The following is a 16,213-nucleotide window of genomic DNA, read 5'->3' as shown; positions in this document are numbered from 1 at the left end:
TTTCCATTACAACTGAACGAACATCTTCACTGAGCCAACGAAGGGGATTTGTTCAGGATTCAATTGAATGGCTCAAATATAGTCCTATAATAAAACAGTTTTTAATTGAAGGCGATTTTTTAGCAACATCGCATTTAAAGCGACGAAAGAATATTTCCCTTATCAACTATGCAGGGGCATACCAAAGTAAAATTTTAATTATTTATTTAAATACATAAGTAATTACCTAAAAATTAAATCTAAGACCGATATAATTATTAAATTATTATGTGTGTCTTGACGGATAAAGTAAAAGCCATATAAGAAGAAAGAACAAGAAAATCAAATTAATAATGTCAATATGTTAAGTAATTTTGATAATTTTACAATACAATCCTCACAAGGATTGTGTCTAATTACATTTATAAGCTCAGCCTTAACCATGTCCTCGGAAAATGGAATTCCTTTTTGTCTTAACCAACTCTGCATATTTGCTTTTCTGGTGGCCATAGTTGGCAGATGTTTTACTAATCGGCTATGATAAGAAGCGTTATCCATCACTATTATCGAATTAGGCTCGACTCGTGAAAGAAGGGATTGAAACCATTTTTCAAAACGTTGGGCTTCCATGTCTTCATGGTAATCCCCCGTTTTCTTAGATAAAAAAATTAGTGCACTATCTTCTAAAAATCCACTCTCACTACCTATATGGGCGACAGTCAGTCGTTGCCCTTTACCTGTTGGTCCTCGTAACCCTCTTGATAAACCATCCACAAATGCGTGACGATAACTCGTTATAGTAGTATCTTGCCAGATCTTAGATACTGTGTGACCAGTATTTACCCACGTTTCGTCCAGATAGTAATTCTTTTTGTGGGCAGAACGAACCTCTCTAATAGAGCGAAGATCTCTTCGTCGCCATGAGACTATATCTTCTCTTTCTATTAAGACAGATTTACGGGATCTTTTGGCATATACAAATTTTAAATCTTCTTTTATTATTATCCTTAACGTCTGTTTGCTCATTTTTGGAATCAGACCATTTTCTATTACCTTTGTCCTAATGGATTCGAGGGTTGGCGCTTTATTCTCAAAAAATAAACAATGAATAGTAGAGCGTACAAAATTTTTCTAATACTCATCCAAATTAATTGTTTTTCTACCACGACAATGTACTTTTGGAGCTTGCACAATCCCAGTCACCTTTTTTTCACTACAATGCGTTCTATTGTCGATACGGATACTCCCGTTAAAAATGAACACTGAGCTACAGCTTCTACTGTATGAAGTGTGCTTTTTCAATTTTCATACACTCTACAGACAATCTGCTTTTTTTCTACCGACATAAACTTCCGTTTTCTTTGTACATTACTTGGACCCGCTACGCCATCCATCTTAATGCTCTAAAAAGAATAAACATCAATCATAATAATCTGCTATGTATTTGTTGTTTACTTATCACAAAAACTATTTTAAAATTAATAAATAGTAAATAAATAATAATAAAGTTTATTTAAAAAATACAGGGATGAGTGCCTTAAGAACCGGCAAAATAACGCAAAAGATGGAAAACATAATACGTTGTGAAATAAAAAGAAATGAAAGTAGTAGAGGTGAGAAATTATCGATATAAACCTATAATTTACTTTACATTACATTAGATCTATCGAAAGTTTCCCACCTTTAGACGTTAGCTTATGAGCTGGTTGACTTCAGTCATAGTAATAAGTATCACGTAATGTAAGTAAAAACAGTTTAAGTCTGACTATGTTTTTATCCAAAATTAAAGTAATGATCAATAATAAACTGTGATTTGAGACGTCGAATACACTCTTCTCAATACAGAATTATCATAGCTTGTTATTCTGTATTCGTCAACACAGAACTAATTATCAAATTACTACTAATTAAACTATTTACTTACATTTGCTTTATTGCCTTCAATCAGTTTTTACTTTATGCGAAATTTAAAAAATGTTAATGTTCGACGTCATACTTGTAATATTATGACTGAAGTCAACTAGCTCATAAGCTAGTTTTGCGTTATTTTGCCGGTTCTTAAGGCACTCATCACTGTATATAAAAGAAAGTCACATGCACAAGAAACAGAACACACCCCACCTATGGACATATAAGAATGTGAAACGAATCAAATATGTCATCTCATTACTATTTTTTCCAAGGACGTAAATATATAGCCAAGCGAAATGTTGATAAGTTTACCGATGTTTTAAAATATTTAACTAAACTGGTCCAACTATACGCTCGAAAAACGAACTGGTATGCACAATTTATATTGTTACGTGGGCAAATGTTATGAAATTATTTTGTATATTTTAGTTAGGTATTTACATTGTCGAAGCATACACAATAAAAACGACCACGGTAAGATTTTTCTCCTGATATTTAGAATTGTTGCCGTTAGCTCTCAGTTAAATTTGTAAATGAGTCACCTTTAATTGAAATCTGTCCGACTATAAAAGAAACGGATGGTAAAAAGAGAAAAATCAAAGAAGCGGCTCTAATTATGCTAAATAAGACCAATTGTCCAAAGGAAAATACCAGTATTAGTAAGTCGGTAAAATATAGAGGATACATCATTTATGTTTTTTAAATACCAAACACATAAAATCAGAATTTGGTGTTTATTGAAAGTAAACTAAATGCACGACCAAATACTTACCATGTCGGGATTGTATTATGAGGTTTTTTCCTGGTTTTTCCCTCATAATTTACTATGGAATCACAAACAGGAGATTTTCACTGTCATTACGGCATGTGTTTGTCTTTTTAAAGACGAATTATATGCTATGATTTTTTCTGACGGATATTCTCAAGTTAAAGTTGATTTCATGGAATCGAATGAACTATCTTACAAGTAAAGTCGTCCCAGGAACGCAACTCAACAATATTGGCAATATCATTTTAAAGTCGTCTACTTTAAAATGTATAATGTATGTCTGAATTGTCAATATAAATGAGTCAGATAAAATTAAATTATTAGAAGAATTTTTCACCAAGTAACAAAAAAACAAAATTTGTTTAATTAACTAATGTTTGTATTTTGAGAACGATTTCCGAAGTGGAAATTGAAACGTCAATAAACGTACTTTAACCTTTAATTGTGGCTTATTCCCATTTAAATAGTAATTAGCTGTAAATAGGTAAAAAATCTGTTATTTGTTTTTTGATTGTTACAAGAAAACCATACCTGATAGAAAAAAAACAACAATAAAACAACTTTTGTTTAAGTATATTACTGAGAAATCACTAGTATAACAGACCAGCATATCTGTGTATGATTGACTTAAAGAAAGCATTTGAAAGATACAGGGAAAAACGAGGTATGTCAAATGACGGGCGAAAATGAGATAATTAGACCATATAGTGGCACAACCTGGATACTATTTTATGTAAAAAATTCACATTGATGAAAGAAGTTAGTCAGGATGTAACACATATTTTTATATTTGTTATACAGAGTAAAAAAGGAGGCATGTCCGAGCGCTACAGGGAAAAAAGGAAGGATGTCAATGTCAATGTGACCGACGCCGACGAAGCGGTTAATACATTTAGTTTGTACTTGGTTCAGAGGTGTTTAGAGGTTATGTATGTTTATGTACTGAACCTGAAAGGAGAGTTATCGAGTTGTAAATATGTCTAGTGATAGTGACGAATTTATGAAATGTGATGTTATGGACAAATGGGAAAATAATTGAAAGAAACGTAAAAAATAAGAACGAATTTATGAAGTAAATAAAAAATTAAATAGACAAAGCCATGTAATAGGACCGGATTGTAAGCACGTTAGGTTTAAGTGTTTTCTACAAATACTGGAACAAACAAGAATTCAAATTATTAGAAAGTTCCACCTCATGAAGTCGACAGATGCCCAAAATATATACTTATGCAGATTAATTACTGTACAAACTGTACAGCAAGGAATACCACGAGTATCAGAGGACTCTGATGATGGACGTCTTCATGATGCCGCCTTTAGTTATAGAATCCGTTATAATGTAAATGACGATACACAAGAAGTCTAGTATGTCAGAAGGCCTTTTTGGCATTTCATGGAATTGGGAAAAAAAAGTTAGAAGTTCTACAAAACTCAATAAAATTGACAGGTCACGCTCTAAAAGATACTAGAGGAAGACATGAAAACCATCGTCATCAGGTTTCTATGGAAACAAAAAACTGTATAATGCAGCATATAGGGTCTTTCAGGGGCAGAAAAAGTCAATACAGTTTGAAAGACTCGTCGAAATTATACTTATCTGAGGATTTAAATATTAACAAAATGTACACAATGCACGTAGAAAAATTTCCAGACATGCGTACTTCATACAAAATATATAGAAGTACTTTTTCAACTCAAATTTAATATTTTCTTTGGTTTTCCAAGGTCCGATACGTGTATGTAGCTATGATCCTCAGTAAAAAAGTAACGAGATCAGTAAGAGGCTTCGGAAAGAATTATAATGCTGCAGCTATTGACAACCCATGGAACAATGAACTTAATTCAGATTTATGAGCCAACTGCTGACAAAAATGATGAAGAAATAGAAAACTTTTATAGCGAACTTCAAAAAACATTACATCTCACAGCATCTAGAGATATAACAGTGATCATGGGTGATTTCAATGCAAAAATTTTCGAAGGAAAGTGCTAACCTAATGTAGGACCATATGGGCTTGGTAATCGAAACGACAGAGGAGATCGCTTAATAGAATTTTGCCAGGAGCATAATGTTATAGCCGCAAATACATTTTTTTAATTACTTAAGCGACGTCTTTATACATGGAAATCGCCAGCTGACAAAGACAACAAAATCGTCAGAAATCAAATTGACTACATCCTAATAAAACACAGATATCGAAACACAATTCAGGCAGTAAAGGCATATCTAGAAGCAGACGTATCCTCTGATCACAGTCTTCTTATTGCTAGGTTTCAACTTCAACTAAAAAAGATGCAAAAAAGCCGCAACAACAATAAACTTAACATACAGAAACTAAAGTCAGAAGAAACAAAAGAAAATCTGAAACACGAAATGAACACAAATCTAGATAGAAACCCAAGAAATAATTGCAACGTAGAGCAGCAGTGGCAATTCTTCACAACCTCTATATTGGAGCCAAGTAAGAAAGTACTTACAACAACCAAATGTAAGAAAAAAGAGTGGATGACCGAGGAAATTTTAGAGTTGATGAATGAAAGGAGAAAAAACAAAACTATCAATACGATCCACTATAAACATCTTTAAAATCAAATAAGAAGAAAAATTAGGGAGGCTAAAGAAACCTGCTTCTCTGAAAAATTTAAAGAAATAGAAGAACTGCAAAACAGATATGACAACTTTAATCTACATAAAAAAGTCAAAGAACTAGCCGGAGTCGGAAGTAGAAGAACCTCGAATATATTGCTCGACAAAAATGGAAATATTATATTGGAGACAGAACAAAAACTATGACGATGGAAAGAGTACATCGAGGAATTATTTTATGACCAGACAGAAGCTAGTACATCTGTAGACAGCCAAACGGGAGATGTAGGCCCAGAGATAACCAAATCCGAGGTTAGTCAGGCATTAAACTCAATGAAAACCAATAAATATGCTGGTCCAGATGAATTAGCAAGCTAGCTATTAAAGTTGGTCAACGAGAAAAACCTGGACATAATAGTAGAACTGTTCAACGCTATCTATACTACGGGAATCATCCCTAGAGAAATGTTGACATCAGCATTTGTGTGTTTGCCAAAGAAAGCGAATGCCAAAGAGTGCAGTGACTATCGAACCATAAGCTTAATGTCACTTACCTTGAAAACTCTGTTGAAAATTATCCACGCCAGAATTCACTCTAAACTGGAGCTGGATATTAGTGACACACAATATAAGTTCCGCAATGGTATGGATACCAGAGACGCACTATTCTCCTTCAACGTGCTAACGCAGAGATGTTTGGATGTTAACCGTCCTCTTTACGTATGTTTTATAGACTACAATAAAGCGTTTGATAAAGTAAAACATGACCGACTCATGGAAATTCTAAAAAATAAAAACCTAGATGAAAGAGATTTAAGGCTAATAACAAACCTTTATTACAATCAGCGAGCAATAGTACGAATTGAAAAAGAGACATCTGAAGAAATGGAAATAAAGAGAGGAGTTAGGCAAGGCTGCATACTATCACCTCTATTATTTAACGTTTATTCTGAAGAGGTAACTCGAGAAATTCTGGAAGATGAAACAGTCGGCATAAGAGTAAATGGAGTCTTAGTTAACAATATCAGATATGCAGATGATACAGTAATAATAGCCGATAATTTACAAGACCTAGAAAGACTTATAAGTAAAATAGTAATGTGTAGCAGGGAGTACGGACTCTCGTTCAATATCAAAAAGACGAAGTTTATGAAAATTTGTAAAAACAACCATAATACTAACGAAATCTTAATAGTAGAGGTCCAGCAGATTAAAAGAGTAAAAAAGTACACTTACCTAGGAACACTTATAATAGAAAATAATGACTACACTGCAGAAATAAAAGTCAGACTCGAAAAAGCACGTTGTAATTTTATGAAAATGAAAAAGGTCCTATGTGGCAAAGACTTAACATTAGCTCTTAAAGTACGCCTAACAAGATGTTACGTATACAGTGTACTATACTATGGAGTGAAATCATGGACGTTAAATCTAGACACAATGAGACGACCTAACGCCTTTGAAATGTGGACCTATAGAAGAATTTTGAGGGTTTCCTGGGTAGATAGATTTACGAACAATGAAGTACTGAGCAGAATAGGTAAAGAGAAGGAAGTTCAACTTACAATTAAAAAAAGAAAGCTACAGTATCTCGGACATGTGATGTGGGGAGAGAAGTATGGCATCCTGCGACTCCTGCAAGGAAAGATAGATGGCAGAAGAAGCATCGGAAGAAGACAAATTTTATGGCTTAAGAACCTGAGATAATCATTTTGATGCAGCTCAAAACAACTATTTAGAGCTACTGCCTCAAAAATTAACTGCTACTGCCTCAAATTTCATGGCTTAAGAATCTGAGATAATGGTTTTGATGCAGCTCAAAACAACTATTTAGAGCTACTGCCTCAAAAATTAAAATAGCTATGATGATTACCAATCTCCGTAGCGGAGATGGCACCTGAAGGAGAAGAAGATTAGAAGGTAAAGTACTTACACTACCTGCCAAGTTTCACAAGGATATGTCAAAGAGTTTTAAAGTACTGAGTATAAAAATAGTCTTTAAATTTTTAAATAAAACACCCTGTAACTCAGTAAGGAGACACATTTTAATTAATTGGTTTGGGTTAAACCGTAGTATTTTGAGCCCAGGAATCTATATTAAAATTATTAATGAAATAGCCTATAATATATACATGACAAAAAAAAAAGAAAAAAAAGCTTTTTTAATTAACAAAACAAAAACTTTTTAAGAGAGATTATGCAAGATAACAATAACTTGATTAATAAAACTGAAAGATTAAGATAAATATAAATGAACTCCGTATAATTATTACAGTGAATAAATGTTGCACTTGTATAAGTTTCTGGAACTCCAGCCTGTAAACCGTTATATTCTCTTTCCATTACAGCCTCACCGTCAGAAATTTGGGCCATTAGTTTGTCCGCAAACTAATGGTGTAAATTTGTTAAAATTCTGAAGCATATACAGTTTCCCGAGGAGGCAAGGCAACTCTTACAAGATGTACTAAAATTTGCCTGTTCTGTTTTACCAATATTTACGTGCCTATATTTACCTATATTTTTGTATGTCAATTGTTTATTGGTGGAGGTGATACTTCAAAAGCACGCAAAAATGAATTCTGTCACTAATAACTAGTGTATATAAAGTGTTTGTGCACGATTTACTTTGGAATTGACCTGTCCCTGCCACTTATATTTTTCTCTATAACTAAAGATTAAATTAGTAAACACTGACCTTATCAAAAGCTCAAGTACTAATCGTCAAATATAGCTTAAGACTTGTTTCTTTATATATTAGGCTTCATCACGGATGCGCAGTGTATAGCAAAAAATCATTTTTCAAATTTTGTCAATTTATCAAATCAAAAATTATTGTTTTTTCTTTTGCTGTATTGAAACAGCTCTTATTGTGATTGATTTTAGTTTTTACATTATTAACATAAATGATTAACCAAGACTAAAAGAGATTAAAAGGATTAAAAGGCAAGGCAAAGTCTTGTCTGAACAAGCAAGGCAGTTGATGGCAAATGCAATTGTTTTTAAGCAGCAAGAACAGAAACCGCGGATACAGAAATTTTTGTCGGGAGGGATGGGTCTTGAGAGTGATTTTGATATAGGATTTAGATTTTTGCACCTTTACGATTGATATGATTCGTGTCTTATGTGTAAGGGAACCATTTTCTCAATAATTATTTTAAGCGATATATTAAACCAATGAGAAGTTATTAAAACCCAAATAACCTACGGGTGCAAAGAAGGGTAAAACATTAAGGGGTCTTAAACTTAAATAAAAAAAAATAATTTAAATCCACATACTCTATGAGCGTAAAATCAAGTGTACAAGACTATTAAACCAAAGGAAAGTTATTAAAATATAAATAATGAAAAATCAAGGACTGTCAATTTAAACTGAGTATTTTAAATACAATTATTTAAACCCACCTATCCTATCCTAAAGTTAAGTAATTTAAATGCAATAACTCAATGTAAGTGTAAACATTAATGAATGTATCTCTATCTTATCGTTGGATATTTAACATCAATTTGTAAAAACATTAATTTATTCCTTATTGCTATACGGAGTGGAAACATATGCTCTCGGAATTACAAGTATGAGGCGTATAGAAGCCTTTGAAATGTGTGTTTTTCGAAGGATGCTGAAGATTTCGTGGACAGAGCACGTGACCAACAACGAGGTGCTGTGAGAAGAATAAGGACTGGGAGAGAACTCCTAAATATTGTAAATAACAGAAAAACGAGTTATCTAGAATATATTTACATAGAAGAAAAATATAACTTTCTACGACTCATAATGGAAGGGAAACTAGAAGGAAGAAAATGCTCCTGGCTGAAGAATGTAAGAGACTGGACAGGCATGGACACACATTCGATACTAAGAACAGCTCAGCATAGAGAGCAATTTGCTGTAGTTATAGCCACCCTTCCGTAATGAAGAAGGAACCTTAAGAAAAAGTGTAAATAGTATTTTATTTAAATTAGTTTATTCAACAAAAAACGTAATATAATTTAAGAATAGTTATTTCTACAATTAGGCATATTAGGCTACAACGGAGTGAAATAGGGTAACGGGTACAGTGATTGGCCACTTAAGGAATTGCCAATTGAATTAAAATTGTAAATTGGTATCTTTTAAAGTGAAATATATCTTTCCTTGCAGGAGTCGCAGGATGCCATACTTCTCGCCCCGCATCACATGTCCGAGATACTGTAGCTTTCTTTTTTTAATTGTAAGTTGAACTTCCTTCTCTTTACCTATTCTGCTCAGTACTTCATTGTTCGTAAATCTATCTACCCAGGAAACCCTCAAAATTCTTCTATAGGTCCACATTTCAAAGGCGTTAAGTCGTCTCATTGTGTCTAGATTTAACGTCCATGATTTCACTCCATAGTATAGTACACTGTATACGTAACATCTTGTTAGGCGTACTTTAAGAGCTAATGTTAAGTCTTTGCCACATAGGACCTTTTTTATTTTCATAAAATTACAACGTGCTTTTTCGAGTCTGACTTTTATTTCTGCAGTGTAGTCATTATTTTCTATTATAAGTGTTCCTAGGTAAGTGTACTTTTTTACTCTTTTAATCTGCTGGACCTCTACTATTAAGATTTCGTTAGTATTATGGTTGTTTTTACAAATTTTCATAAACTTCGTCTTTTTGATATTGAACGAGAGTCCGTACTCCCTGCTACACATTACTATTTTACTTATAAGTCTTTCTAGGTCTTGTAAATTATCGGCTATTATTACTGTATCATCTGCATATCTGATATTGTTAACTAAGACTCCATTTACTCTTATGCCGACTGTTTCATCTTCCAGAATTTCTCGAGTTACCTCTTCAGAATAAACGTTAAATAATAGAGGTGATAGTATGCAGCCTTGCCTAACTCCTCTCTTTATTTCCATTTCTTCAGATGTCTCTTTTTCAATTCGTACTATTGCTCGCTGATTGTAATAAAGGTTTGTTATTAGCCTTAAATCTCTTTCATCTAGGTTTTTATTTTTTAGAATTTCCATGAGTCGGTCATGTTTTACTTTATCAAACGCTTTATTGTAGTCTATAAAACATACGTAAAGAGGACGGTTAGCATCCAAACATCTCTGCGTTAGCACGTTGAAGGAGAATAGTGCGTCTCTGGTATCCATACCATTGCGGAACTTATATTGTGTGTCACTAATATCCAGCTCCAGTTTAGAGTGAATTCTGGCGTGGATAATTTTCAACAGAGTTTTCAAGGTAAGTGACATTAAGCTTATGGTTCGATAGTCACTGCACTCTTTGGCATTCGCTTTCTTTGGCAAACACACAAATGCTGATGTCAACATTTCTCTAGGGATGATTCCCGTAGTATAGATAGCGTTGAACAGTTCTACTATTATGTCCAGGTTTTTCTCGTTGACCAACTTTAATAGCTAGCTTGCTAATTCATCTGGACCAGCATATTTATTGGTTTTCATTGAGTTTAATGCCTGACTAACCTCGGATTTGGTTATCTCTGGGCCTACATCTCCCGTTTGGCTGTCTACAGATGTACTAGCTTCTGTCTGGTCATAAAATAATTCCTCGATGTACTCTTTCCATCGTCATAGTTTTTGTTCTGTCTCCAATATAATATTTCCATTTTTGTCGAGCAATATATTCGAGGTTCTTCTACTTCCGACTCCGGCTAGTTCTTTGACTTTTTTATGTAGATTAAAGTTGTCATATCTGTTTTGCAGTTCTTCTATTTCTTTAAAATTTTCAGAGAAGTAGGTTTCTTTAGCCTCCCTAATTTTTCTTCTTATTTGATTTTAAAGATGTTTATAGTGGATCGTATTGATAGTTTTGTTTTTTCTCCTTTCATTCATCAACTCTAAAATTTCCTCGGTCATCCACTCTTTTTTCTTACATTTGGTTGTTGTAAGTACTTTCTTACTTGGCTCCAATATAGAGGTTGTGAAGAATTGCCACTGCTGCTCTACGTTGCAATTATTTCTTGGGTTTCTATCTAGATTTGTGTTCATTTCGTGTTTCAGATTTTCTTTTGTTTCTTCTGACTTTAGTTTCTGTATGTTAAGTTTATTGTTGTTGCGGCTTTTTTGCATCTTTTTTAGTTGAAGTTGAAACCTAGCAATAAGAAGACTGTGATCAGAGGATACGTCTGCTTCTAGATATGCCTTTACTGCCTGAATTGTGTTTCGATATCTGTGTTTTATTAGGATGTAGTCAATTTGATTTCTGACGATTTTGTTGTCTTTGTCAGCTGGCGATTTCCATGTATAAATACGTCGCTTGAGTAATTAAAAAAATGTATTTGCGGATATAACATTATGCTCCTGGCAAAATTCTATTAAGCGATCTCCTCTGTCGTTTCGTTTACCAAGCCCATATGGTCCTACATTAGGTTGGCACTTTCCTTCGAAAATTTTTGCATTGAAATCACCCATGATCACTGTTATATCTCTAGATGCTGTGAGAAGTAATGTTTTTTGAAGTTCGCTATAAAAGTTTTCTATTTCTTCATCATTTTTGTCAGCAGTTGGCTCATAAATCTGAATTAAGTTCATTGTTCCATGGGTTGTCAATAGCTGCAGCATTATAATTCTTTCCGAAGCCTCTTACTGATCTCGTTACTTTTTTACTGAGGATCATAGCAACATACACGTATCGGACCTTGGAAAACCAAAGAAAATATTAAATTTGAGTTAAAAAAGTACTTCTATATATTTCGTATGAAGTACGCATGTCTGGAAATTTTTCTACGTACATTGTGTACATTTTGTTAATATTTAAATCCTCAGATAAGTATAATTTCGACGAGTCTTTCAAACTGTATTGACTTTTTCTGCCCCTGAAAGACCCTATATGCTGCATTATACAGTTTTTTGTTTCCAAACAGTTTACAGTGTTTTGTTTGTTGTTACTTGATGACGATGGTTTTCATGTCTTCCTCTAGTATCTTTTAGAGCGTGACCTGTCAATTTTATTGAGTTTTGTAGAACTTCTAACTTTTTTTTCCCAATTCCATGAAATGCCAAAAAGGCCTTCTGACATACTAGACTTCTTGTGTATCGTCCTTTACATTATAACGGATTCTATAACTAAAGGTTGCATCATGAAGACGTCCATCATCAGAATCCTCTGATACTCGTGGTATTCCTTGCTGTACAGTTTGTACAGTAATTATTCTGCATAAGTATATATTTTGGGCATCTGTCGACTTCATGAGGTGGAACTTTCTAATAATTTGAATTCTTGTTTGTTCCAGTATTTGTAGAAAACACTTAAACCTAACGTGCTTACAATCCGGTCCTATTACATGGCTTTGTCGATTTAATTTTTTATTTACTTCATGAATTCGTTCTTATTTTTTACTTTTCTTCCAATTATTTTCCCATTTGTCCATAACATCACATTTCATAAATTCGTCACTATCACTAGACATATTTACAACTCGATAACTCTCCTTTCAGGTTCAGTACATAAACATACATAACCTCTAAACACCTCTGAACCAAGTACAAACTAAATGTATTAACCGCTTCGTCGGCGTCGGTCACATTGACATTGACATCCTTCCTTTTTTCCCTGTAGCGCTCGGATATGCCTCCTTTTTTACTCTGTATAATAAATATAAAAATATGTGTTACATCCTGACTAACTTCTTTCATCAATGTGAATTTTTTACATAAAATAGTATCCGGGTTGTGCCACTATATGGTCTAATTATCTCATTTTCGCCCGTCATTTGACATACCTCGTTTTTCCCTGTATCTTTCAAATGCTTTCTTTAAGTCAATCATACACAGATATGCTGGTCTGTTATACTAGTGATTTCCTTAGTAATATACTTCAACAAAAGTTGTTTTATTGTTGTTTTTTTTCTATCAGGTATGGTTTTCTTGTAACAATCAAAAAACAAATAACAGATTTTTTACCTATTTACAGTTAATTACTATTTAAATGGGAATAAGCCACAATTAAAGGTTAAAGTACGTTTATTGACGTTTCAATTTCCACTTCGGAAATTGTTCTCAAAATACAAACATTAGTTAATTAAACAAATTTTGTTTTTTTGTTACTTGGTGAAAAATTCTTCTAATAATTTAATTTTATCTGACTCATTTATATTGACAATTCAGACATACATTATACATTTTAAAGTAGACGACTTTAAAATGATATTGCCAATATTGTTGAGTTGCGTTCCTGGGACGACTTTACTTGTAAGATAGTTCATTCGATTACATGAAATCAACTTTAACTTGAGAATATCTGTCAGAAAAAATCATAGCATATAATTCGTCTTTAAAAAGACAAACACATGCCGTGATGACAGTGAAAATCTCCTGTTTGTGATTCCATAGTAAATTATGAGGGAAAAACCAGGAAAAAACCTCATAATACAATCCCGACATGGTAAGTATTTGGTCGTGCATTTAGTTTACTTTCAATAAACACCAAATTCTGATTTTATGTGTTTGGTATTTAAAAAACATAAATGATGTATCCTCTATATTTTACCGACTTACTAATACTGGTATTTTCCTTTGGACAATTGGTCTCATTTAGCATAATTAGAGCCGCTTCTTTGATTTTTCTCTTTTTACCATCCGTTTCTTTTATAGTCGGACAGATTTCAATTAAAGGTGACTCATTTACAAATTTAACTGAGAGCTAACGGCAACAATTCTAAATATCAGGAGAAAAATCTTACCGTGGTCGTTTTTATTGTGTATGCTTCGACAATGTAAATACCTAACTAAAATATACAAAATAATTTCATAACATTTGCCCACGTAACAATATAAATTGTGCATACCAGTTCGTTTTTCGAGCGTATAGTTGGACCAGTTTAGTTAAATATTTTAAAACATCGGTAAACTTATCAACATTTCGCTTGGCTATATATTTACGTCCTTGGAAAAAATAGTAATGAGATGACATATTTGATTCGTTTCACATTCTTATATGTCAATAGGTGGGGTGTGTTCTGTTTCTTGTGCATGTGACTTTCTTTTATATACAGTGATGAGTGCCTTAAGAACCGGCAAAATAACGCAAAACTAGCTTATGAGCTAGTTGACTTCAGTCATAATATTACAAGTATGACGTCGAACATTAACATTTTTTAAATTTCGCATAAAGTAAAAACTGATTGAAGGCAATAAAGCAAATGTAAGTAAACAGTTTAATTAGTAGTAATTTGATAATTAGTTCTGTGTTGACGAATACAGAATAACAAGCTATGATAATTCTGTATTGAGAAGAGTGTATTCGACGTCTCAAATCACAGTTTATTATTGATCATTACTTTAATTTTGGATAAAAACATAGTCAGACTTAAACTGTTTTTACTTACATTACGTGATACGTATTACTATGACTGAAGTCAACCAGCTCATAAGCTAACGTCTAAAGGTGGGAAACTTTCGATAGATCTAATGTAATGTAAAGTAAATTATAGGTTTATATCGATAATTTCTCACCTCTACTACTTTCATTTCTTTTTATTTCACAACGTATTATGTTTTCTATCTTTTGCGTTATTTTGCCGGTTCTTAAGGCACTCATCCCTGTATTTTTTAAATAAACTTTATTATTATTTATTTACTATTTATTAATTTTAAAATAGTTTTTGTGATAAGTAAACAACAAATACATAGCAGATTATTATGATTGATGTTTATTCTTTTTAGAGCATTAAGATGGATGGCGTAGCGGGTCCAAGTAATGTACAAAGAAAACGGAAGTTTATGTCGGTAGAAAAAAAGCAGATTGTCTGTAGAGTGTATGAAAATTGAAAAAGCACACTTCATACAGTAGAAGCTGTAGCTCAGTGTTCATTTTTAACGGGAGTATCCGTATCGACAATAGAACGCATTGTAGAGAAAAAAAGGTGACTGGGATTGTGCAAGCTCCAAAAGTACATTGTCGTGGTAGAAAAACAATTAATTTGAACGAGTATTAGAAAAATTTTGTACGCTCTACTATTCATTGTTTATTTTTTGAGAATAAAGCGCCAACCCTCGAATCCATTAGGACAAAGGTAATAGAAAATGGTCTGATTCCAAAAATGAGCAAACAGACGTTAAGGATAATAATAAAAGAAGATTTAAAATTTGTATATGCCAAAAGATCCCGTAAATCTGTCTTAATAGAAAGAGAAGATATAGTCTCATGGCGACGAAGAGATCTTCGCTCTATTAGAGAGGTTCGTTCTGCCCACAAAAAGAATTACTATCTGGACGAAACGTGGGTAAATACTGGTCACACAGTATCTAAGATCTGGCAAGATACTACTATAACGAGTTATCGTCAAGCATTTGTGGATGGTTTATCAAGAGGGTTACGAGGACCAACGGGTAAAGGGCAACGACTGACTGTCGCCCATATAGGTAGTGAGAGTGGATTTTTAGAAGATAGTGCACTAATTTTTTTATCTAAGAAAACGGGGGATTACCATGAAGACATGGAAGCCCAACGTTTTGAAAAATGGTTTCAATCCCTTCTTTCACGAGTCGAGCCTAATTCGATAATAGTGATGGATAACGCTTCTTATCATAGCCGATTAGTAAAACATCTGCCAACTATGGCCACCAGAAAAGCAAATATGCAGAGTTGGTTAAGACAAAAAGGAATTCCATTTTCCAAGGACATGGTTAAGGCTGAGCTTATAAATGTAATTAGACACAATCCTTGTGAGGATTGTATTGTAAAATTATCAAAATTACTTAACATATTGACATTATTAATTTGATTTTCTTTTTCTTTCTGTCAAAACTTATTACTACGGTTTCCATGTCTCTTCTATTTTTTATATTTATTTTAGGTTAATTTGACAGAGGAAGTGTCTATGTTGATGAAAACATAGTTTCATAAACATCAAGTATCTTTGATATATTCCCTAGTAGTTACTCTTTTCATCTTATTTTGGGCGGCTTTTAGATAATAATAGATCACCTAGTAGGATCTTAGAACGCTTAGTGAAACTATGATGGGACG

The 16,213-nt window shown here is 33.2% G+C and overlaps 2 protein-coding genes across 2 annotated transcripts; one reads left to right on the top strand and one right to left on the bottom strand.

The window, feature by feature from the left end:
• Nucleotides 1–321: 321 nt before the first annotated feature.
• On the bottom strand, nucleotides 322–1,005 carry LOC140452782 (uncharacterized). The gene has a single exon (XM_072547110.1). The coding sequence runs from the start codon at nucleotides 1,003–1,005 to the stop codon at nucleotides 322–324; it is 684 nt and encodes a 227-aa protein (XP_072403211.1).
• A 14,279-nt stretch (nucleotides 1,006–15,284) lies between these two features.
• LOC140452781 (uncharacterized) lies at nucleotides 15,285–15,968 on the top strand. Its single transcript, XM_072547109.1, has one exon. The coding sequence runs from the start codon at nucleotides 15,285–15,287 to the stop codon at nucleotides 15,966–15,968; it is 684 nt and encodes a 227-aa protein (XP_072403210.1).
• Nucleotides 15,969–16,213: the final 245 nt, after the last annotated feature.

Source organism: Diabrotica undecimpunctata, chromosome 11, assembly GCF_040954645.1.
Source record: "Diabrotica undecimpunctata isolate CICGRU chromosome 11, icDiaUnde3, whole genome shotgun sequence".
Taxonomy (NCBI): Eukaryota; Metazoa; Arthropoda; class Insecta; order Coleoptera; family Chrysomelidae; genus Diabrotica; species Diabrotica undecimpunctata.
This window is presented reverse-complemented; position numbering and strand designations above follow the sequence as displayed.

Excerpts from the sequence above, each read along its gene's own strand:
- LOC140452782 (XM_072547110.1), bottom strand. The coding sequence starts at position 1,005 with ATGAGCAAACAGACGTTAAGGATAATAATAAAAGAAGATTTAAAATTT.
- LOC140452781 (XM_072547109.1), top strand. The coding sequence starts at position 15,285 with ATGAGCAAACAGACGTTAAGGATAATAATAAAAGAAGATTTAAAATTT.